Here is a 23,842-nt window from a genome sequence, read left to right on the forward strand (position 1 = left end):
GCTTGATGATCTTTAAGGTCGCCTCCAACCCAAGCCATTCTGTTACCCTTATGGGTCCCTTCCAGGTCAGGATGTTCTATGAATCTGTGATTCTGTGATTTGATGGATCAAGAGATGAGATTACCAGCTCTTTTTGTTAGGTGTTTGCATAGCTTGTAACATGAGGGCTGAACATCCTGAGAAGAGAAGGAGGAGCTGCTGATGGTGGCAAGCTCTCGGTCTAGTACTGCTGGCTGTCCACAGCCCAAATGCTTTAAGACAAAAAACAAGCAATCACATCTGGTAAATTCTTCTGATGGGAGATCTTCCCAAATCTGTCAATGAAGGGGTTAACGCACTGCCAGCACCATGGGTGCTTCTCTGAGTGCCCACACACCTGATCTCAAGGCCCCCTGGGCAGTAGAAGAGCTCAGGGTCACTCCCTGCTCACTGTGGCTCGCAAGGATCCTTCTGCCCAGAGCAGGACCTGATCCTGGCATTCAGCCTGCCCTGCTAACTAAGCTACAAATTAGCACCGTACATAAATGTTATTTATTCCTAATTAATTATTAAGGCAGTATGTAACAGCACTCGAGAAAGATCATATTGGTATGTATCTGGATGCAACACAACCCTCCCTAAATCATGCTAAAAGCTGATTTCCCTCCTGCTATACAGCAAATTATGTCAGGCTTAGTGCTGGTACATAAGGAGAAAATTTGTTACCCTTCTGGAAAATCAATAGGCTCTTGGCAAACTGGGTTGGGAGTATTAATCATCCTGAAGGCACCATCTGCCCATGTGCCAAGGCACAACAGGAGAGCCACAGCACTGCCTGCAGGAGGGCAAAAAGCAGAGAGGACCTTCCCCACAGGGCAAGGGTGGGCTGGGGAGCCTGGAGCCAAACCCAGGGAGCACGACTGGGTTGGCAGAGAGCATAGGTGAGGCTGAAGACCTGGAGATGCACTGAGGAGCAGCTGGTGCTGGGCAGCGTGGCCTGCTGGGCTGGAGCTGCCTCCTGGTCCTGGGGAAGGGACCCTCCGGCCGTTGCTTGTGGCTTTTGCGTCTCATCCGATGGGTCTGTGCCTCTCCCCAGACCCACCTGGGAGCCTTCAGAAAGCCCAGAGAGCCAGCTGGTGACAGCCAGGAAACAACAGCAGTGGCCAGCTTGTTCCTGCTCAATATTAATCAGCACTTTACTGAATCACAGACGTGGCTTTGTTTGTGGGATATCATCTGTGAGGTTCGGAAAGCAGCAGGAATTAATTCAGCTTGGGAGCGTTGGATGACTCAGATTGCTGTGAAAACACCCCAGAGCAGAAATGAGATGTAGGGTAAATTCACCCATGGGGTGGCTCTCAATGGACTTCAGCTGAAGATAAATTTAATTTGCAGAAGTGAAGAAAGTTTTATTTATACTTTCTAAGTAGCATTTTAATATGAAATATTCAAATGGATAATCGAGAGACTCTTAATGGGTTGCATTTATTGAAAGAGGCTTTGATTTAAATTCCTCAACCTTGGAGTCCCAGGCACGTTTCTCTTCCCCAAACGAATTCCCAAGCTGGATTTTCCTACTGCGCTAATGTATGAAAATCTGATTTCTCTGAATAAACATAGAAGATGACACAACGCTGATATTAGGTTACGTGCAACCCACCCCATGCTCTTGCTGGGGGGTGTCTGGAAAAGCAGGATGCAGCTGTCAGGAGTGCCTTGATGAGCCTGCAACAGCAGAGGGCTTCTGGTGCAGCTCCCAGGGATGGGTCCAAGTTATAAGAGCCCCTAGGGCTCCTCTGGCTGTGCTGTCTGGAAGAAAAGATTGAGGTGAAGGATTTAAAATGCTGAGCCACGCAGACTGCTGCTTCGGCTCTCAGTGCAGCTGTATTTCATTGCAATCAATAAACATTTCATCATAATTTCTGGCATAAAGCAGGGAGGCTGTAAGGAAAACAGGTTCCTTCCTCATCCCCTTCCTGCTTTCTGTAGGCTGTGGAGCATCATTATAGGTGAATGCATCAGGGCTTTGGTGTTTTAAGAGGGAGATGTGGAGTAGGGGCTGCAGGAGGGCAGCAGGCAGCGGTTCGGTCACGTCCCCATAGGATACTGATGCTGGTGGTCAGGAGTCAGGGAAAGCCCAGCAGCAAAATCTCGAGGAGGATCTGGAAAAGTTCCTTCTTGAGGTCTTATGCTGGAATTCACAGCTGGATCCCATTTGTTCCCCTCAGCCTGCTCAGGTTAAAGCTTTGTGCTTACAGTGTGGCAGATAACCATTGGGTTAGGGTTCCTTGTTTTGTGACGGTGGCTGTTCCTCTGCACCCAGCCAGGGATGCATCTGCCACCTTTTCACAGAATCACAGTATCATAGAATCATAGAATTGCTTGGACTGGAAGGGACCCCAAGTTCAAGTTTCAGCTCTCCTGCCACAGGCAGAGCCACAACCTCCAGATCTGGCACTAGCTCAGGTTGCCCAGGGCCCCATCCAACTTCATCCTGACCACCTCCGGGAACAGAGTATCCACAGCCTCTCTGGGCAGCCTGTTCCACTACCTCACCACTCTCTCTGTAAAGAACTTCTCCCTGACATCCAAAACTTCCCCCTGAACTTCCCCATCCAACCTTTCCACTTTGGTTCTCATTAAACTCTTTTTCTCCTTCCATTGGGAGCCCCTCAGCTGAGGGCCATGTAGGCTGCAGGACTGTCCCTGCTCTGATGGGCTTCTGTCTCTTCTACGGCTTGGTATTTCAGACCCAGGTTCACCTCTCTGCTCTGTTCTCATTTCCCTCTTCTCCTCCTTTTGATTTTCATCAAACACCAGGAAAAACACCAGAGCTCAGCTAAAGCAGTCCACAAAATGCCAGCATGTCATCCTACAGAGCATGAATCCTACCGCAGACAGGATGCTCAGCATCCCAGCAGGCAGCGTGGGTCCCAGGGCTGGAGGACATTATATATGTATATGTATATGTACAATGCATCGTAACTCTGGAGCATGCACTGCTCAGAGTAGTAGCAAAGGACCAGCACCATTACCAGGTGCTTCTGTTCACCGTGCTTGTAGCCTTCCTGGGCCTTCCTACAGTACGGCTCTGCTGCCAGTCCTGCTCTGCTGCCTGCCACAGGCACGGGGGAGAGGTGGGCGCTGCCGGGGGCTCCATCAGATGTCTGCCACTGCCATCTGCTGGATTGCCTTCCTTCTACAGATAAATCTGTACGGCTCCCAGCTGCCAGAACAACGCCCCGAGCCCCAGTGCCTTTTGCATTGCAAAGCTGAGGAAAGGTGGTTCTGTGCAAAGTAAGCTGAATGAGGGAGGGGGAGCAGGCAGGGGGAGGAGGAGGAAGGCTGGGGCAGAGGAGAGGCATCTCAATGGGAAGTTGGAGGAGGCTGCCTGGGAGACAAGCCCAGCCTGGAGAGACGCTAGGAGAGATGCTCCAGCACTCTGTTCATCCTCGTGGCCATCCTCTGGGCCCTCTCCAACAGTTCCACAGCCTGGACACAGTACTCAGATGGGGCCTCATGAGGGCAGAGTAGGACAATCCCGTCCCTCTCCCTGCTGCCTCCTCTCTGTTGGTGCAGCCCAGGATACCATTGGCCTTCCAGACAGCAAGAGCATCCTGCTGGCTCCTGTGCAGCTTTTCATCCACCAGAGCCCACAAGTCTTCCTCAGGACAGCTCTCAATTCTCTCACCACCCAGCCTGTTTTTGTGCTTGGGACCTTACATTTGGCCTTACTGAGCTTCATGAGGTTTGCCCAGGCCCATCTTTCAGGCCTGCCAGGGTCGCTGTGAATGGCGTCCCTTTATCCCTCCAGCACACTGACTGCACCAATCTGCTTGGTCTTGTCTACAAATTTGCTGAGGGCGAACTCCATCCCACTGTGTCACCAACAAAGAAGTTAAGTAGTGCCAGTGTCCATACTGACCATTGAGAAACACTGATTGCAATTTGAGTGTGACCACTCAGTGGGTTGTGCTCTAAAAGACAGGCCAGAATGCAAAAGCAGAAAGGAAAGTGATGCCTGAAGCATTCTTCACTCCGTCATTTCTGAGCTTCTGGGCATGCGTCTTTGCTGCTTAGGTGTTGTTCATGTCTGTTTATACACAGGTAATTCACACATACATGCCAAGACTTGTGCACACAGGAATGCTCTTTCCATCTACTTCTCCTTCTCCTGTTTCTCTGCTCACTCATTGTCATCTCACAGTACAGCGACCGGAGCACAGCCCATGAAATTAAACAGTAGGAATTAATGACCAACCTTTAGAAGAAAAAGGTGGTCGTTTATCTGTCACACACTCGAGCCATAGTTTTGCTGCTTGAAGGACAAATTTGACATGGTTGCTCGATCCTCATAACGGAGGGGCTGTTGCATTACCTTTGGTCTCACTGCTAGCTCATAAACCTAAGACCACCCATTTATTTTACAGCCCTGGGTCTCGATCCATTTTTAGCAAAAATCACTGCCTCGTACAGAATGAGTCACACACACAAAGACCCTGATGATATTCATCTAACTATTCAACAAAGTGTGAGATTGAGCTCCCTCCAAGCTGCTAAACTGACTCACCCCGATGCGCAGACTTATCACAACCGGTCCAATGTCAGTACTAGCATCAGTTGTACAAAATCAGGGCTTGCCATCGCCTGTCACTGAGCCAGCTGAAGCTCTCAGAAGCGTGGAGCTGCATTGCAAGCTAAGGCTAGCTTGACATCTGGCCAGTGGCTGGCAATGAGAGCTGCAGGAGTTGAGCCTGACTGATGTGACAGCATGTGCTCTTAGCAAATCTGTGGATGGCAGTGGGTTACAGGGTGGCTGGCATGCCAAACACCAGAACTTCAATCCAGAGGGAAACGGAGGGCAATGCTGACACTCTTGTTTTCCTCAGAGCCCAGGAAGGAAAGGGCTAAGCACAGATCCCAGGGACCTGGTGCTCCTGGGCAGACCACCACGATCTCACAGCATACACACAGATGAAGCCTGGCATCTCGTTTGTCTCAGGCTGTGCTATTGAACAGTAGGGATGCGCTGCCTCTTTCTGACACTTCTATTGTAAATATCCAACGAAGGAAAAAGAAATTCTGATTTGCATACGCTGGGATCGAAGTAAATAAGCAAACATTTTGGAAAGTGAGTGTACGTATGCATAGCCACCCACGCATACATTGAAACCTCCCATCCAAGGAGAGATGAGCCTGATGTTGGTTGTTTATGTTCGTGCAGTAAGAATTCTATGAAATTATTTTTCTGGGGTGAAAAACAGAATCAACCACATCAACTCACTTCATTTCAATGTCCGTTTTATTGTAATCAATTCGCTGTTGGTGAGCTTTCAGCATCTTGTTCTGGCACTAAGCACCCGTGCTTGTAAACACTAGGTAACATAAATAAAATCTTATTACAGTAGTATCTACAGAAAATGAACTTGGTGCAAAATATGATACCTGCATCTTCTCAGCTTCCCTGCATCCGTACACAATCCAGTAATATGTGAAGGCTGTCTATCCAAAGTGCTGAATCTGCTCTTCAGTATTTGCACAGAGAGAAAGGATGGGCGAAATGATATTTGACTGGACCTTGGGAGAAACATTCACATCTCCTGAGCGACCTTGAGGAAGCCACCCAATCCATCCTTTGATCTGTTCATCACCTGCAGGATGCTACGCATCTACAATACACAACAGTGGCAATCACTCCTCTCCCACAAGAACTCCATGCAGACAAGACAACCCTAATTTTACTGAAGTGTGCAATGATAACTGGCCAAACCCATGTATCTTGTATATATCTAAGCTTTAACTAAGCCTTAAAATTCTTATTTTTTTGGATATGGACTGTGGATTCTCAACAAAGCATAGCCCCATGCCATAGGTTCCATAAAAAAAAAACCCCTAAGAAACAGAAATTATTTCCAAAAGGATGATAACTGCCAGCTATCATTGTGCCTATGCTTGGACAAAAAGACTTCCTGCATCTGTGCAGCTGCTGTGTCACCACTTGGGAGGAGGAGTGACACAGCAGAGTGAGATTGCAGTCAGTTGCACCGCTCTGAGACAGCTGGAGGATCGAGTGACCCTCTTCCAGGAATGGAGTGTTAAGTACAGGTCTGCAGAACAAACACTGACAGAAAGGTGACCTCAATAATCGGTATTTTGAGAGACAACAAGATATTTTAGGGCCAAACACTCGGACCTTTTTAGGCTATTAGTTTCCTCAACTAATAGAGGGAAGTGGAATAGTGTTTTTGGGCACTTCCCATCTCATGTCAGAGGTCTTTCTATGGCACATGTAGGGTGATTTAGTTTGAAATGTGGTGCAGGTATGTTCTGAGACAGAGAAAGGACTGCTGTGACTGTGCACCTGAGGTTGGAAGGAACAAGGGAAAGCCACACTCCCAGAGATGATACCTGAGCAGACAGGGATGTTTTGCTGTGAGCATGTGTGCCCATGATTTATTTACTGGAGAAGCAGCATGGTCGCAGGGGGCAGAGCTAGGTGGAAATAGTGAAGGGCACTGCCAAGGATGGCTTAAGGTCACAGCCTGCTGTGGGATTAATACTTCACTGTCAGTCTTCTATTGCCTTACGGCTTGAAATACGAGAGCTAAAATTTAGATCTGCTCAGGATGGACAGCTGAAAAACACACATTTCTTTGGGAAATCTGCTGAGTGAAAGCTGAAAATGAGAAAAACAAATGCCCCAAATTCTAAGGAATTGTGAGAAGTCCTGGCTCCAGTCCCTCCCAGCTGAAACCTTTCGGTCATACTTTAATTCTATTCATTCTCCCTTCCAGAATACTATTTTCTGAACCTTGAAAAACCAAAGTGTTGCAATAAGTGAGGAAGGACCAGGAGGATGTTAACTCAGTTCACATCTCTAGAGGTCGGAGCAACTTCCAGGAACAGCTGGAGATGCAAAGTGACCCTCTGTAAGAAGCGGGGCTGGCACTTGAAGCGAACCAGGGGGAAGTAAAGGACAACACCGCTAAAAACGAACAGGGCTACGTAGAGAATCTCAATCTGGGGTTGGTCGATGATTGGAGCTAACACCAGGTACACGGCTGCCATCAGCACAACTATGGGGATGACAATGGGGACCTGTGAAAACAGAACGTAAAGACAGCCCTGAATCTTGTGCAGAAAGCTTTTTAGACGAACGACTGCCGCAGCCTGATGTATTATCCAGAAATCACAGTTAATCCAGGCTTCCTGTTTCCCAGATCACTCCTCCTCTAAAGCTGAACAGCCCTTCAAGAGCTACACCACGTGCCATAACCCCTGGTCTTCCCTGCCCACCCAGACCTGAAGATGCAGACAGCTGTTTTAGTTCCAGATCTGCCCTTGCTGTCCAGACTACTTTGCATCCAAAACCTGAGCAATAGACAACACCCACATCGATGTGCCCAGATTGAATCTTAGCACCCACCCACATCGATGTGCCCAGATTGAATCTTAGCACCCTGGAGCCAAAAGGTTTCTTGAAGTGTTCATAGACAGGTGGACAAGGAACCTCAGAGACGATTAAATACAATTACAGAATCGCCTGCTGCCTGGAGGAACACCATGAAACCCAAGAGGAAGCCTCAGCTCACTCATGGCATCAGGAGAAAAAGCAGATAACTCCCGATTTCTTTCCACTGAACTAATTAGTGGGGAGCAAACCTCTCCCCTGGCCATGACAGAGGACTTGGGCTGTTCTGGCCAGCTTTTTTTCTCTTAGGGAAGGCTCTCATACCTGGGCCATCTAGTCCAACCATCAGCCCCCCACCACCAATGCCCACTAACCACATCCCTCAGTACCACACCGACCCTTTTCTTGAATATCTCCAGGGATGGTGGCTCCATCGCTTCCCCAGGCAGCCTGAGCCAGTGCACATTATGGGATAGAACATGCAATTAAAAAAGGAAAATCACGCCAAATCTGTAAGCAACAAACCCCAGTGCTTTCTCATTCCTCAGAAAGCTATCTTATTCGTTTGGATGGTCAAGGAAAAGGGCTAGGGGGCTCCATGTTATTACTTCACCTTGTAAGATCTTGGCAGGTCTTGTTTCTTGATTTTTAAATACAGGAGACCAGAAATAGTCATGCCATAGAAAAACCATGCTATAAAACTGGAAAAAAAAACAACATTAAATTTGGGGTGAGATCAGTCAACAACGTCAGTCCTGCTTTGCATGTCCCAAGTACACATATCTTCAATTAAAAAGGATAATATTGATATAAATTTAGTCATTCTTGCATTCGTTTCTTTTCCAGCACAAATAATGACAACCTCAGAATGGTCTGAATATGACAGATTCATTTCAATATGAGGATGAATCACAGCCAGTTAAGTATTCATTCAAAAGCGTTCACGCGTTGCAGAGATCCTGGTTTATAAGATCTTTCTTCTCTCCTCCTCCCTCGTCAGCATCGGTCAAGAAGCAATAAGCCATGTTCAAATAAGTATTAAAAGAAAATACTTCCGCAGAACGTCATCACCCAGCACTGCAGGGGGTGCAAAGAGAAAGGCCGTGCTCACCTGAAATAGGTCACAATGCTGGTGAAGTTTCCTGAGATTATCATTATTAAAGACATTGCAGAGGTGAACAGCAGCGCAGGAGAAGGCGTGAGGCATCGCACGTGGGCCATGGACAAGATGTCAGGCTGCAAGCCAAAGCAGAACACTCGTTGTCACGTTGTTGTCATGCTGTGGATGTGGGGACATCCCCGCAGCCGCTGGGGGCAGTTCTGCCTGCAGCCACATCCACTCCGGCTCATCAAATAAGCACCATGATCTAAAAGCTGTTCAGCTGTGAGGAATGTAAACATGAACCCTCCCAGCAAGGACATTTTGAGTCTCTCTGATTTCGCAATAGATTTGCTGGGTTTAGGCAGACAAGATGAGGTCTTCAAGCTACCAGTGTGACAGATGAAGGCTGAGTCAAATCAGAGCTTTCCTGACCATCACCAGAAAAGCAGCCTGGCCTTCTCACAGTCCCACTCTCCTGCCCTCTGTCACATTGCTCTGAGACCTTTCCTGGTCCAACTGGAAAACGGGATGACCATTTCCAACTTGCAACCAATGCAAGGGAAGATTGGTTCCAGAATATGGAGAGAATGGTAGGCTTCTTTACTTCTCAGTTTATTGGGAATGCTAAATAGAAAGTCTGTTGATTTTTTCCAATTTTTATTCTTATTTTACTTTTACTATCATGCAAGTTGTTCTGCTAGGCTCAGTCTGAGAAAAAGACTGAGCAAGAGGTCAGCTCTTAAGTCCAATATGGTGAAACTCAGACTGTGAACTGCTCAGCACAGAGCTTGCCACAATAACAGATGCTGTCATAGAATCATAGAATACTTAAGGTTGGGAAAAACTGCTAAGATCATCCAGTCCAACTGCCCACCCAGCACCAGTATGACCCACAAAACCATGTCCCTAAACACTGCTATCTGCTTCTTGAACACCCCCAGGGACAGAGACTCCTCCACCTCCCTGGGCAGCCTGTGCCAACGCATCACCACTCCTTCTGAGAATAAATGTTTCCTAATACCCAACCTGAACCTCTCCTGGCACAATTTGAGGCCATTCCATCTTGACCTATAGCTGTTACCTGGGAGGAGAGACCGAACCCCGCCTCACCACAGCCTCCTTTCAGGGAGTTATGGAGAGCCATAAGGTCTCTCATGAGCCTCCTCTTCTCCTGACTGAACAATTCCAGAGAGCATCACCACTAAAGGAAGACACCAATTCAGTCACCTCCACCAATCTTGTCATTTATGTACGTGGAGTATTCCCTGCAGTGCCAAAGGAGTGGAGCTGATGCAGAGTGCTACACTTTCCCCCTGAGTAGAAATGCTGGATGGTGTGGGGAGGGAGAAGCAAAGCAGCAGCAAGCTCCATGAGGAACACAACACATCTCAAAGCAGAGGAGGTTGAATGCAGCGCAGCTCAAGTGCCAAAAGTGGAGCCAACTTCCAGATGTAGCAGAAGCATCCAGACGTGTGTATATGTGCACCTCATATGTTGTATACATGTGTTTGTGTATGTGTGCACCTACTGGGAACACAGCTCAACCTCACTTTCAGCTGGACCTGGGCCGTGGGGCTGTGGCAGCCTGGCCACTGTTAGGCCAATGGATTCAGCCCTGCCTAACAAGACTATTTAAAAAACAAATCTAGGGAAGTTCCAAACATCAGTGTCACCTTGCAATAGCTGTGAAGAATATAAAGTTGCTCAAAGCAAACCAGATCTCCTTTCTGATTTCTTACCATATGACCTTCCCTTGCAGCGATGTAGCACACGCGGCCTCCACTAAAGAACGTGCCATTGGATGAGCCAAACGTAGACAGTGCCACTGACAGGGAGATGATCCATGCCCAGTTACCCAGGACTTTGTTCCTGAGGTGAGAAAGAATTTATGGCACAACATCCAGCTCGCGAGTGCACCGAATATTCATCCTAGAACCCAACAGCTCTCTTTACTCCATTATTCTCATTGAACGTTTTTTTCCAAGCTTTTCCACTGATTGAAAGCCTTCTGCTCACTCCCGTAATATTTAGTTGCTAGGAACTTTGTCTTGTCCAGAACAAGCAAGCTTTTCTTCCTGCCTGGTATATTTCCACCTAAATCTGTCCACACCGTAATGGTGGACACACAAAACTCACTGTTTTATGTGCATTTATGCTGCATGACTCCAGCAGATACTGCATTTACAGCCAACAGTATAAGAATGGAAAATGCAGAAAGACTGTTATCACCATTAGAATTGTGTGGCATTAAGCCATACGTACGCCTTTTCAGTATCACTTATCCCAAATATTCAAAAATCAACAGCTGGGCTTCCCAAAATTATGGCAGTTGCTCCCGTGCCACAGTCACTTCACAGTTTACAAGTTTATAGTTAATAGTTTACACATATAGTTTAGAAGTTTACTGTCCAGGTTACAGGCCTTCTGGATTTGGGTTATTAAGCCGTTTGCCACAGTCAGAACTGAACATTTCCTTGTCTCGAAATGATGGAATCTGAGCACCTCTCATGATTGCAGGACTCCATCGCCTCAAGTCAGCAGTGTTTCTCCCTAGCAATCTTCTTTGTTTGAACAGGTTACAGAGCCTCACTAAACTGACTCATGAGCTTTCTCTGCACTTCCTTTCTCACCACTCCCAATTAACACCTAATTTGTGAGCCCCCTCCTTTTTGACGCATCTTCTTTTCCTTCCTGATTCATCTTTTCACCCCAAAAGTGAGCTCAGGAGATTCAACAAATCCAAGTGCAAAGTCTTGCACCCAGGTCGAGGCAACCTCCACTACCAATACAAACTGGGAGATTAAAGGATTGAGAGCAGCCCTGCTGAAAAAGACCTGGGGGTACTGGTGGATAGGAAGCTGGACATGAGCCCTCACAGCACAGAAAGCCAACTGTATCCTGGGCTGCATCCAAAGAAGCGTGGCCAACAGATCCTACCCCTCTACTCTGCACTGGTGAGGTCTCTCCTGAAGTACTGCATCCAGATGCGGAGTCCTCAGTATACAAAAGACATAGACCTGCTGGAGCGCATCCAGAGGAGGGCCACAGTGATCCGAGGGATGGAACAATTCTCCTATGAGAACAGGCTGGGAGTTAGGGCTGTTCAACCTGGAGAAGTTTCTGAGGTCACCTGATAGCAGTCTTTCATTATCTAAAGGGCAGCTACAAGAAAGAAGGGGACAGACTCTTTAGCAGGGTCTGTGGTTACAGGACTAAGGAAAATGGTTTCAAGCTTAAAGAAGGTAGATTTATGTTGTACATAAGGAAAAATCTTTTACAGTGAGGGTGATGAGGCACTGGAACAGATTGCCCAGAGATGTGGTTGATGCCCCATCCTTGGAGATGTTCAGGATCAGACTGGACCAGCCTCTGAGCAACCTGTTCTAGCTGTGAATGTCCCTGTTAATTGCAGGGGAGTTGAACTAGATGGCCTTTAAAGGCTCCTTCCAACTCTAAGGATTCTGTGATGCTTATGGAGGAATAAATGCACTTCAGTGCGATGTGTCCTCCTCTGGCTTCTTTATGCCTCTCATTTCCCTCCCTAATGGCTGAAATGGCTGCACCTCCTGTCACCAAACACAGGGAGCACACCCTCCTCAGCCCATGGCCATCCACCTGTCCTCAGGGCTTCAGGGTGCTGCTGAGATTCCTGATTGCTACTTCAGTGCTTCTCCTTAGTTGTGTTTTTGGGGTGAAAAGATGAATCAGGAAAGAAAAGGAGATATGTCAAAAAGGAGGGAGCTCACAGATCAGTTGTTAATTGGGAGTGGTAAGAAAGGAAGTGCAGAGAAAGTTCATGAGGCTGCAGTTTAGTGAGGCTTTGTAACCTCTTCAAACAAAGCATCAGACCTTTAAAAGTCTTTGTAATTACATGAAATGCTGTTAGAGAACATACCTAGCAAGAGCTCGTTCAGATCTTCAAGCTGAAGGTGTTGTGAAATGCACACAGCGGCAAAGCTGCTGCTGACTTTTCAGGGAGAGAATGAGCAGCAACATATCTCTGGATATAACGTGTCATGGTTTCTGCCAGACAACTCACTGGGGAGATCATGGATTCTGTGTCTTAGAAATACTTAGGCTGAAGTTGGGTGTTCTGGTGGAAGAGCACCTGGTTCAAAGCCATTGCTGCCTATATTTCTCACGAAGGTCCTTTCCTTCCTATCCTAAAATCCTTGGTGTTCAATACCACCACACTGATTCTGTGGAACAGCTCAGGCTGATGGAAGGTGCAAATAGTTTGTAAGCAGATGGGGAAACTGACCCAACGCGCTTTTGTCTCAGCCCCAAATCACCGCCACTGCATTTGTGGGGCAGCACGCTGTCCTCTCCACTTCTCTGCAAAACATAGGATATATGTATGGATATGTATCTGGATATGTATTTGAGCTGGGCTTACGTGAGAACAGCACCTAAATCTCCCAATATTCAGGGGAGAACCTGTGTTTTGCTGAACCACATGGGCTGTGTTACCACAGGCAGAGCTCACCCCCAAGTGACAGCCACAGCTCCTGAAGTCAGCAGCTCAGATGGAGCCATGGCCGCAAAGTAGCTGATGTTTACCAGCAAATACAGGCATGTAACCAAAGGAATAGCAAACATCACAGCTCTGGGAAGGGTCACCTGGGAAAGGGATGACAAGAGTGTTAGATGCAGCATGTTTACGCTGTTGTTTTGTCTTTGCTACTGCCCACATTGAACTGAAACACATTTGCTCACAATACTTTTCCCAGACTTATACCCAGATTCATAAGGAAGTTTTTACACCAATCTCCTGTACTATTAGGCTGTACATTTCAAAAGCTGTTCCTCAAAATAAAACAAATCATATTCAAAACATTTTGCTTCAGAGATGCCCAAGAAGTCTGCTGCACACTTGCTGATTATTTTCATATTGGTTTATTTACTGCGTATGGCTCCTGATGTGCTGCATCTCTGCACGAACATCTGATGGAAATGGGTGAAAACCCAGTGTGTGCTGCATCCTGTGTAACAGCACAAGGGAGATCTGCTCCAGGAAGGAATTATTGTGTTCTTAATGACAGAATACCACCTGTGTGCCCACAGACTACTTTAAGCTGCATCAAAATCAGTAACTACTGCTTCGTGCAATTGAAAGAACAAGAAAAGAGCACCTAGTAGTCATCTCAGAGCCATTTTGTATTTAAAAAACATGAGATATCCATTTCTGTATTCCCCACTCTTACTGTAGGACAAGATAAGGCAATTCCTTATGTTGTTACCTCCACCCTGTCCAGGTCTGAAAATCAGTACACACAGTCCTGTGGGAGAGAGTGCCACGTGATTCTAGGATCTTTGCTTCCATTTAGATTAATATTCAACTGTGCATTTCCATTTAAACTGTAAAATCTTGCACACTGCACTGGCAGAAAGTGCAAGGTATCAATGCTGTGCTCACACAGCATGACGTTGCTGTGGTGTCCCATCTGTGATCTGCACGGCACAGGGAGGGCTGATGTGAGATGCAAGTGAGCTACTTCAGTGCCTACTGCATGGACCAAACAATGCCTAGAAAATAAATGATTAAAGACAAGAGTTGTTCAGAGGCTTAGATTCCCTTATCAGTGAGGGTTGGCCTGCTCTGGTTCCCCTCCATGCAGTGAGGAGGGACAAGTGTTTTTCTGAAGCACACATTACAGATTAGATCTTTTGAGGAATATGTGGTATTGAGAAACCATTAGCAGTAGGGTGGCTGCAGCACTTTTCTGCATAAATCTGGATATCTGGTGTGAGATGCTCTGAACTCTGAGGAAACTTCAACGCTCAACCACCTAGAAGCTCTTTCTCCAGCCAGTGAGATCTGGTAGTGCTTTCTTCTGGGTAGCCTGCACTTTTCCTTTGAGCCTCATTTTTGTTTGTCCTGTCACGTTTCCAGACACATCCATAGGTGTCCTGCCCCACTACAACAGCAACAACGAAACAGCAGTTTTTCCCTTGATGCCCTATTCTTCAGTTACCCATAGCAGCAAATTTGCATAACCACTGGGCAAATACAATGCAGCTCACTCACCTCAGGGTTCTTCAGTTCCTCAGTGACGTAGTTCAGGTTGTTCCAGCCATCGTAGGACCAGAGCCCCTGATAAAATGCCACTCCGATCGTCCCAATACCTGCATTTGTGCCTTGAAAAGCGTTCTGAAAGCTCTGAGTCTGCCCGTTGGCAAGCAGCACCAATCCGCCCACCACAATCACCAGCAAAGCCAAGAGTTTGGCAGCTGTAAAAACATTCATAATAGACATCGCCAGCCTCACGTTGAGGCAGTTGATGATGGTTAGGACCAGGATGCAGGCAGCAGCTGTACATTTGATGACAACCTGCGGGGATGAGCATCCTTGGTAGAACGGCGCGACGGCGTATTCGGCAAAGCTCAGACAGACAGCTGCCAACCCAGCTGGTCTTATCAGGATGACAGAAGTGTAGGCGAAAAGAAAAGCAGGAAAGGAACCAAAAATCCTCAAGATGTAAATATATTCGCCTCCAGACTCTTTGATCACGGTTCCAAGCTCAGCGTAAGACAGGGCTCCGAACATGGCCAGCAGACCACACGCTGCCCACATGAGCAGGCTGCTGGCGGGGCTCCCCATGTGATGCAGCACCCACTCAGGGGACATAAAGATTCCCGAGCCTATCATGGTGCCTGCAATTAATGACACTCCGCTAATCAGGCCAACCTCTTTTTTCAGCCTTAATTTCTCCCTTCCTTCACTCGGATCTGCGGATGAATGAGGCGAATCTGATGTTTGCCTTCTCCTCATTGTGGACCTGTTAGGAGATGTTTCTTCAGAGGCAATACGGAATAAGACTGAGTCATTTGAATAAGAACCACCTAAGGTCTTGAAGGTTAATAATTATAAGAGTCACACTGTTAAGAAATGGACATGCTCTTCCCCTGTTTTGCATTCTTCCATGCCCTGTCTTCTCTTGCTAATCTATAATTGTTCAGGTCCTGCCAAGTTTGATTATCTTTGACTGTCATTACAATAATGGCAATGGATTGTGCTTAGCAGTACTTGAGTCGTGCAGCACCTTACCAGATTGTGCCCCTGGTCACATCTTTGAATTACGCTTCTAATGGCACCTGAAGCAGACTTAAGATAAGAAAAATCCCCATGCAAATCTGTACTTTATTCTTTGGTTTAAAGTCAAAGATCAAGCATCTGCTTTAGTGCTGAATTATATTTTCACTCCCCACTATAAAGGGATCAAACCAGCCTGTCAACCAGCCCTGCTCAACAAGGAATATCTCCAGTTCCTTCACCAAAGACACAGAAGCGTTCTGCTAAAAACAGCCCAGGTTCTGCTTTCTTGTGGAACAGTGGGGGGAAATTCTGGCTTTTTCAAATTTCAGGAAGCACAGGAGGAGAAGAGTGAAGAGGCAACAAATGCATTTTATGGGCCCTTTTTGTCAGTGTCTGTGAGGTACACAGATTCATAGCAGACCGCAGTGTTCAGAGGATGCTGTCACTGCTCTTCATATACACTGAAATGCGCACAGTGAGGAGAAATGCGGAGGCACACGCTTTTGGCAATGCCTCTACTTCCTACTGATCTAACAAAATTCAGGATTTGGGGAGGCCTCTGCAGGGAATCAGAAGATTGTTACAATGCATGAGGGTGCATTTTGTGATCTGTGATACGTGTGAAGCACTGAGAAGGGGATGTCTGCACAGATTTCTTTCGACATAAAGTAAACTTTACCGACTGCAACTGTGAAGGAGGAGACTTACTGTCCCTGGTGGTCTCTGTCAGCCTTCTGCTGTGATGAATACCAGAAAACAGGGTTGGGACCTTCCTCAGGACTTCCTAGACACGGCAGACCTTGATTCTTTACAACAATCTGTCCTCCTGAACCATTTGAGCTATAAAAAAAAAAAAAAAAGCATGAATATAAACAATTATTGTTATTTCTAATTTCTTCTCTTTCCCTGTTTTGTTTTTTATTATTTTAAATTATCTTCTTAGCTTTCCTATGGATGAGTCTTGAGCTCTTAGCAAAATTCTTAGCACCCATAAGAAAAAGAAGGTAAACAAGTTGTCCAGTTTCTCGTGGTAAAGCAAGTAAAGCAGAACAGATTTTAACATCAAGTTCTAGTTTCTTCAAAGGTGGATAAAAAAGAGATCTCATTTAAAAGTATAAATCTTATTACCAGACAAAGGAGATCATTAGAAAAGCTTTTTCTTTTGGTAAGGTATGCTGGGAGTCATTCCTGACACTAACTGCCATGTCCCAGCCATTAAGAGAGAGAGCAACGGCCAGACTTGCAAATCCCCTCGGTTAGATTAAGGTGAAATGACGTTCAAGGTCCAAACACAGTCATCAATTTTAATGAGGATTCCTGTAATACAATTACGAGTATCGGCACTCTTACAATTATGTCTAAGCTGTTCTGCTAACCTATGTGACACTATAGGAAATCGAAATAAGCTTTGTGTTACTTAGCAACTTGAAGAGAAGGAAAAAGAGAGAGAGACGGACAGAAGTAGAGAGCACCGGTCGGGTTGCAGCCCTGCTCCATCCAGGGAGGGTCCTCGGTCTGAAAGTGTTCATCCAGAGGTGCCACCTGAGCTGCTCCTGAGCACCTTTTATGCCCGCTAGATGTGGGGGTTCAAGCAGCACATCCACAGGTAAAGCTGCGTTATCACTGAACAGGGAGTTTGGGCCAGAGCAAGGCCGTCCCAGCTCCCTCACCTCATCCTTGAGCAGCTCACCTATTGTCATGGTGACCATCCTATCTTGCAAGTGTTTGAGGCATTTCCAGGCATACCACAGATAAGGTGTTTCCCACTTGTCTGCTGTACCAACTCACTAGTATTCACTAGGAAATGGATCCCAGCTTGATTCTCAAAGACAGTTATAAACATTCACAGCTGATCAATGCATGACTTTCACAAAAATGAATGGTTATTTTGTCTGTATCAAAGAAGTTTTTTTAAGTCTCCTTAGTAAAGGTGTGAGTTCTAACAATAAACACATGCTCCTTGTACTGCTAGGGTGCAAATTAATTCATTTTGAGTTAATGGTTTCTAAAGTGCTTGAAAAGTTGAAAGCAGGCATCCCAGTAATGCAGAATATTTTGGATTACTGCTACTAAGTGACAGTGCTTGTCTTGTTAACTGGTTTAACTATCTGTAGCATAATCGTTTTACAATTAGGCAACACTAGAATCCTTCAGAGGTCTAAGGATATGAGGGTTTTTTTCTGCACTGTAGACTACAGACTTCTGTGCACAATTATACATACATTATGTAAACCAGTCATATTTGAAAATGTATTCACAGAACACAGCTAAATCAATACTAAAAGAAAACTTACTGTGACTGCAGGTAGTTGAGCATTCTGGTCAGGTCACAGAAGTATTTCAGTAACTATTCCATTGTAATAAAGAAGTTTCTTTTCTCAAGTGTAAATGTAAGGCTCTGTGGAGGAGCTGAGAGGATCTTTTCAAACCTTTACAGTTTTGGCTCCTAGAAATAGAACTAGATGATCGTTGAGGTCCCTGCCAACCCAAGCCATTCAATGATTCTAAGAAATAAAGAACTCCTGATCTAATACTGTAGAATCAGAATTTGTTCAAACTTGATCATGTCTTAAAAATTTCTGTAAGACCACTCAGATAGCGAGGATTAATTAACTGGTGAGTCAAAGCCTCAGTCAGTTTCTAAAGGGAGTCTATTTCTATTCCTCTGATCATTGTCACTCAGTTCTAACTCCTACCCAAGGTAATAATAACTCTAATTAATCAGATAAGAACCTGAGGCTACTCCTGTTGAAGTTAAGATGGTCTGACTTCTCTGGATTTTTTTTTCCATTGACTTCATTCTTTTTTTGACCGGTGTCAGCAGTGGGGAGCAGGCAACCACAGATACTTTAGTCAAGTGGATTGGCACCATTATCAAAGCGTTTGTCAAGATTGGATATGTAAAGATGTATCTCACTGCTCCACTTCAAAAACTGTGTATGAGCAGGAGTAAAAATAAAGCACTGCTTTCCCCTTCCGGGGAATAGCAAAACTTTGTTATTCAGGCTGCCATGTATAGGTCTGCAACCGAAGCAGCTCTCACTGGCCATTTGACATTGACCAGCAGTGGCTGGTTGCCATCTACTGGTCTCTAAGCAATAAAGCAGCTTTGTCCAGTGAATTCGGGCTTGCTCTACTTCAGGGATTGATATCTTGCATTATTGATTAAAAAGGAAATATGCAACAAGTATTAGTTCTTGAGCATTAATGTAACATAAATTGAAAGTATGTTGAACTCATGAATGAAAATTGCCCTTTATGTCATTAGGACTGTTTTTATCCCAGCAATAACTACAAGCACTACAGAAAAATAATTTAACATAAAAGCTGATGTCAGTTAGTAAAAAGCAGAAAAAAAGTGCACAAATAATTTGCAGTGCTTAATTTTGGGCCCTGGGAGCTGCATTTGGAACACAGTTATAGGTTCACCTTCTCACTATGCTATACTTTGGAAAGAGTTACCATTCTCAGAACAGAAAGTAAAAACAACCTACAACCTGAGATCAGTGGCCAAAGCCTACAGCTTTCCTCTGAGGCAGGCATTTCTTTATGCCTACTAAAAATGTACAAAGATCAAGATTTTCTATTTTTAGAAGACAAACAAACAAATCAAGTTGTCTGGGATGAGCTAACAGAGAACTCCTCCAGGATAGAGAACTCATCCAGGACTTCCGATGTGGGTTTCATCGCCTTCTCTACTTGAGAATGTGGGAAGCCATAAATCCAAGAATGCCCTCTTCTCCAAAATGTAGGCTTGGAGCTGTGTTTGCAGGCAGATCTTGGTGCAGAATCAAAGAATCATTTGAGTTAGAAGGGATCCTTAGAGACCATCTAGTCCAATTCACCTGCAATTGCACAGGGGCACCTACAGCTCCATCAGGTGCTCAGAGCCCCATCCAGCCTGACCTTGAGTTTCTCCAGGACAGGGCATCTGCCACCTCTGGGCAACCTGTGCCAGTGCCTCAGCACCACCTGTACTTGTGATATAAGCAGAGGTATCTGTTGAAAGGAGGGAGGCAACAAACACTAGGAAACTGGAGCTCTGAAATAGGTTTTGAGCCCATAAGAAAAAATGGGGCAGAGAGAAAACATGTCACATGTGCGCTATGTGAAAATAGAAGGAAAAGTTGACTCACTCAGAGGTGTTTGCCTGGGCAGGGGGTGCCCTGTGGTGCTGGGCTCCAGGAACTCGCCTTCCACGAGCCCAGCCAGCACCACTGCTGGCTTCCAGCTACCAGAGCTGACCTGCACTCACCCAGGGGCAGACAGGTGAGCTCCAGGCTGCTGCTGTCGCTTGGTAAGACCCCAGCACATTCTGGTTCTGCAGCTGCTGAACTGAAATACTGGGTTTTGTTTTGCATGATGAAGTGTCGCACGTTCTGCCAATCAGATACTGGGCATTTTGTTTCGTTGTCTTATTGTGTTCAGGAGGAAGCTGTTAGCGTTGTACTGTATGTTCTGTGCTGCCCTATGGAGCTGTACGTTGGGCAGTAACAGTCCAACCCCTCCATGCTGCATGGAAGGACACTTCAGTAGAAGAACTCATATAGAAAATAGTAATGGAGCAACACAAAACAAGGCTCATACATGAAAAGGAAATAATAACCACTTGCATCAGTACTGGTCCCACTGCTGCATGCAAAGGTCAGGACTTGTTACTTAAAGTTTATTTTATAAATATCAAATAAAAATAGACAATTTAATTAAGAAGGTTTATAATAAAATTAGAAAGGAGAATTCTGCTTCTAATATGATTAGAGTAGCATTCTGAAGGTAAACAGGCAAATAAAGAATATGTTTTTGCCAATAGGTGCTGCATACATTGGAAAGCAGTACAACCACAGAAGATCCCAAGAGATGCACAGACGCAGCAGGAGAGGCCGTGTGTAAGTGTTCATTCCCCAACCTGGGGGAATATAACTTCAACAAAACAAATAGAAAAAAACCAACAGCTCTAGACTGATGCTGGCTCCAAGGTTCCCCACTTTGGCACTACAGACAGTTACTGTACCAATACTGTGCTGTTGCTGTATTTTCTTTCACCTGTTCACATCCACATTTCCCGATTTTATCTACCTATGCACATATAGACACCGAATATTCCAAACCTGTCCTGTTCTCTTTTTCACGCCTTAGAACACTTTTACATTTGCCTTTATAATCTCTTTGCATCTCTTTGTGCACTGAAGAATTCCTTTTAAATCTTGAAACTCTTTTTTTATTATTATTATTACTTATTAGCTTTAACTTCTCCTACATGAAGTCTGTTTTGAAGAATCACCTCGTCCAGCCATCCACCTACCAGCACTGCCCACTGCCCACGTCCCTCAGTGCCATATCTACATTTCCAGATCATCTCCAGGGACAGTGACTCCACCAGCTCTAGGGGGCAAAAATGCATTCCTACATTTATGAACAGATTGCCCTTTCCCTAATACTAAATGGTTTGTTATTTCCAAAACAAACTTTTACAACACTCGCTTGTAGTTTAATCTATAACTTCATATTCACTGTGTTAGGTACCATTCTGTAATAAAACAGTGTCATCTCTACAGTTCTTATTAAAAATATCATAATGTTGCTGGTCCAAATCATGCCAGCTTCTCTTAGCTCCAAAGGCAACATAGTGACCATGTGCATGTAACCCAAAGTCTTAAAGACTTTCCCAAAACCTACCCTGTATCACAAGAGACATTCCAGGTCATACTGGCTGTTAGAAAATAGAACAGAGGACTGGCTGAAGTGCAGCCTGTTAAATGAATTACAGCCCTGTGCTTTACACCCATGTAAAGACCATTCCTGCACTCAGTGCAACCCCTGCACTTTGTGCCTGCTCCTCTGGTCAGCTGCAGCCAGAGGAGCATCTTCCTCCCAGCAGCCCAAGTGGCTGAAGAGCTGCTTGCCCATCTGGAAAGACACTCGGAGAAACGCAGCCAGGAAGAAAAGTAGGGTAACGAGGCTTGCAGCAGCTCGTGGAAATGCTGTGGGCTGCCTCCCTGCCTGTTTACTTTCTTTTGGTCACGCTCTAAGAGCAGGGTGGGGCTGGGTAGGCTTATCCCTACATCACACTTTCTGCCATCAACATGTGGGGCAGGTCCATACTGCACTTCCCCAGCACCGAGTGGGGTGTCCACGGAGCCAGGCATGGCACAAGGGCAGACTTTGTCCCCACGTGCCCAGAACATTTCATGCGTGGGGTGGGCATGGGTGTGCCAGGGCTCCAGGCTGTACCTGGGCACCGAGGAGGTGACTTCCTAGGATAAGCTTAGGCAGGGACAAGGGACATCCTGTCTCCATGTCTGTTACTGCCTACCTCCTCCAAGAGCCAAGATAAGGGTTTAATTTTAACAGCCTATTTAATTATAACCTCACTTTCACTCTGCCAAATGTCAAGAGAAAAAAAACCCAAAAAACAAAAAACAACACGTTTGCCTGGAAAAATCACATAGGTGATGATGCTGTGCTAACATCTCTGACTGATGCTTTATGAAATTGTAACAAACATATTTTGCAGTTACTGTTACATCTTGTACAGCTTTACCAATAGAAAAACTAAAGATCTTGGGAAGATAGTGATGTGTTGATAGTGTAATTGCTCCCATCTGTAGCTTCAGTTAAAGTTATAAATAGATAGGAATAAAAGGATGAAATGAATTACACATCTCTTCTTGAGCCTTACAGGGGAAGCATGTGTGGGAGAGGGGAAAAGAATCCTATCAACTTATAATTCCATTTGGTTTTTTAATTTAAGATAGGATGAAGAAAATGACTGTGCTTAAAGATTTGCAGGATTCGTTCTGGGCCCAGATTACAGCTTCCTAATTGCCCTTGTTGGTGATACAGTCAGCTGACAAATTCATGACATAACAATGATGTCCAAGAATTCCTCTGAAGTAATACTGCTCTCTTAGACGGTATTTGATAAATCTATAGATGCTGTCTCCCAGTTTTTACCCCATAGCCAAAATGAGTGGATACGTTCTTTTATCGGTGCATACAAACTGCCTGTTCTGCAGTCCATAAATAGGATGTATTGGGAGGGAAGGAAGAAGTTTTCCAGCTGAACTGGATTCCTGTTTGGAGCCAGCTGAAGCCAGTAGGCACAGCAAGCCTCTGGCTCTGGGGTGTGTGGGCTGGTACCTATTTTTCCTGTTCCAGGGGAAAGGGAATTAATGACACCACTTTGAACAGCTAATCTCTGCTTCCCTCTTGCAAAGCTCTTTGCCCCCAGTGTGACAGAACAGCAAAAGCATAGCCAGGTGGCTTCTCCCCACATTCACAGAAGAACAAAGAGCTGCTCTTCTCACCCTGCCTTTTCCTTCTGCTACAGACACAGGCTCACCCTTTGGGCTCCCACCCCTGTGCTGGGGGTGTGGATGCAGCAGTGGCTGTTGGGCCCAGATAGGAGATTAGCTGAAGGCAGGGGTCCTGTACTGCAAGAGGGGAAGAGCTGATTCCAAAACAGCATTTTGCAACATCAGAAAGTACATTATTTAATCTCAGTGGCTTTTTTTTGTTTTTGTTTTGTTTTGCTCTGTTTAAGTAACTGCCTAGGAAGAGGAACACATTTGAAACAGCAGAGGTACTTTAAAAGTCTGTAAAACCTGCAGATGTAGTTAAAGATAAGCCCAGATATGCATGAGCACTATTTATGCAACACTTGATGCAATACATGCATAGCTTTGACACCTACTTTTCAGTGTTACAGCACTCAACCATTTTGTTTATGCTCAGGAAGCAAGCAAGTATTGTCCTTCTTGAGTCTCTTTCTGGCATGGAATACTCACTGTGCTGTGCCTTGTTGCTCTGAAGGCATGTTTGACATAGCATATATTTTGTTTTCTTGGTGTGCCAGTGGGTATGTCTTTGCAGCAAAACAGCAGGCCAGAAGGGTGGCTTTTATCAGCTCTGAGATAATACACTTGTGCTGCATTTTGGTATTCAAGTGATGAGTTCAGTCATACAGACACAGTGAGTTGCTTGTGGTCAGCCCTCTTTACGCTGTAAGAAGAATAATCTAGAAATCACAACACAAGAGCAAAGATGAGAACAGAAGTCCCCACATGTTACCTTAAGTAAGTTCCACGTAGTGCAGAGCTGCTTCTTTCGGTCCTTATCAGAAGAACTTGCTGGAGGTGTTGATGTTGCAGTCAGCAATAGGTGCAGGGGCACTGATGAGCCTGAGAAGAAAAAGTGATAGAAGCACAAAGTACTGCTGCAGATATTTGTTCTAGTTTATGCTTGGTATTACGGCTCCTAATTTGTTAGGATGCAGATTCTAGATCATTTAAACTGGTAATTAGGTTTATGCAAC

The 23,842-nt window shown here is 45.5% G+C and overlaps 1 protein-coding gene across 1 annotated transcript; it reads right to left on the minus strand.

The window, feature by feature from the left end:
* Positions 1-5,263: 5,263 nt before the first annotated feature.
* LOC122165720 (b(0,+)-type amino acid transporter 1-like) lies at positions 5,264-16,688 on the minus strand. Its single transcript, XM_042828999.1, has 8 exons — positions 16,657-16,688; positions 16,237-16,368; positions 14,521-15,271; positions 12,979-13,112; positions 10,232-10,361; positions 8,502-8,626; positions 8,004-8,091; positions 5,264-7,077 (listed from the first exon to the last, which is right to left on the minus strand). Exons 1-8 carry the CDS (start codon positions 16,671-16,673, stop codon positions 6,844-6,846), a joined length of 1,611 nt encoding a protein of 536 aa, XP_042684933.1. The 5' UTR covers positions 16,674-16,688; the 3' UTR covers positions 5,264-6,843.
* Between the last annotated feature and the right edge of the window lie 7,154 nt (positions 16,689-23,842).

Source organism: Centrocercus urophasianus, unplaced genomic scaffold, assembly GCF_019232065.1.
Source record: "Centrocercus urophasianus isolate 14NV4802_14NV808 unplaced genomic scaffold, USGS_Curo_1.0 seq_10, whole genome shotgun sequence".
Lineage (NCBI taxonomy): Eukaryota > Metazoa > Chordata > Aves > Galliformes > Phasianidae > Centrocercus > Centrocercus urophasianus.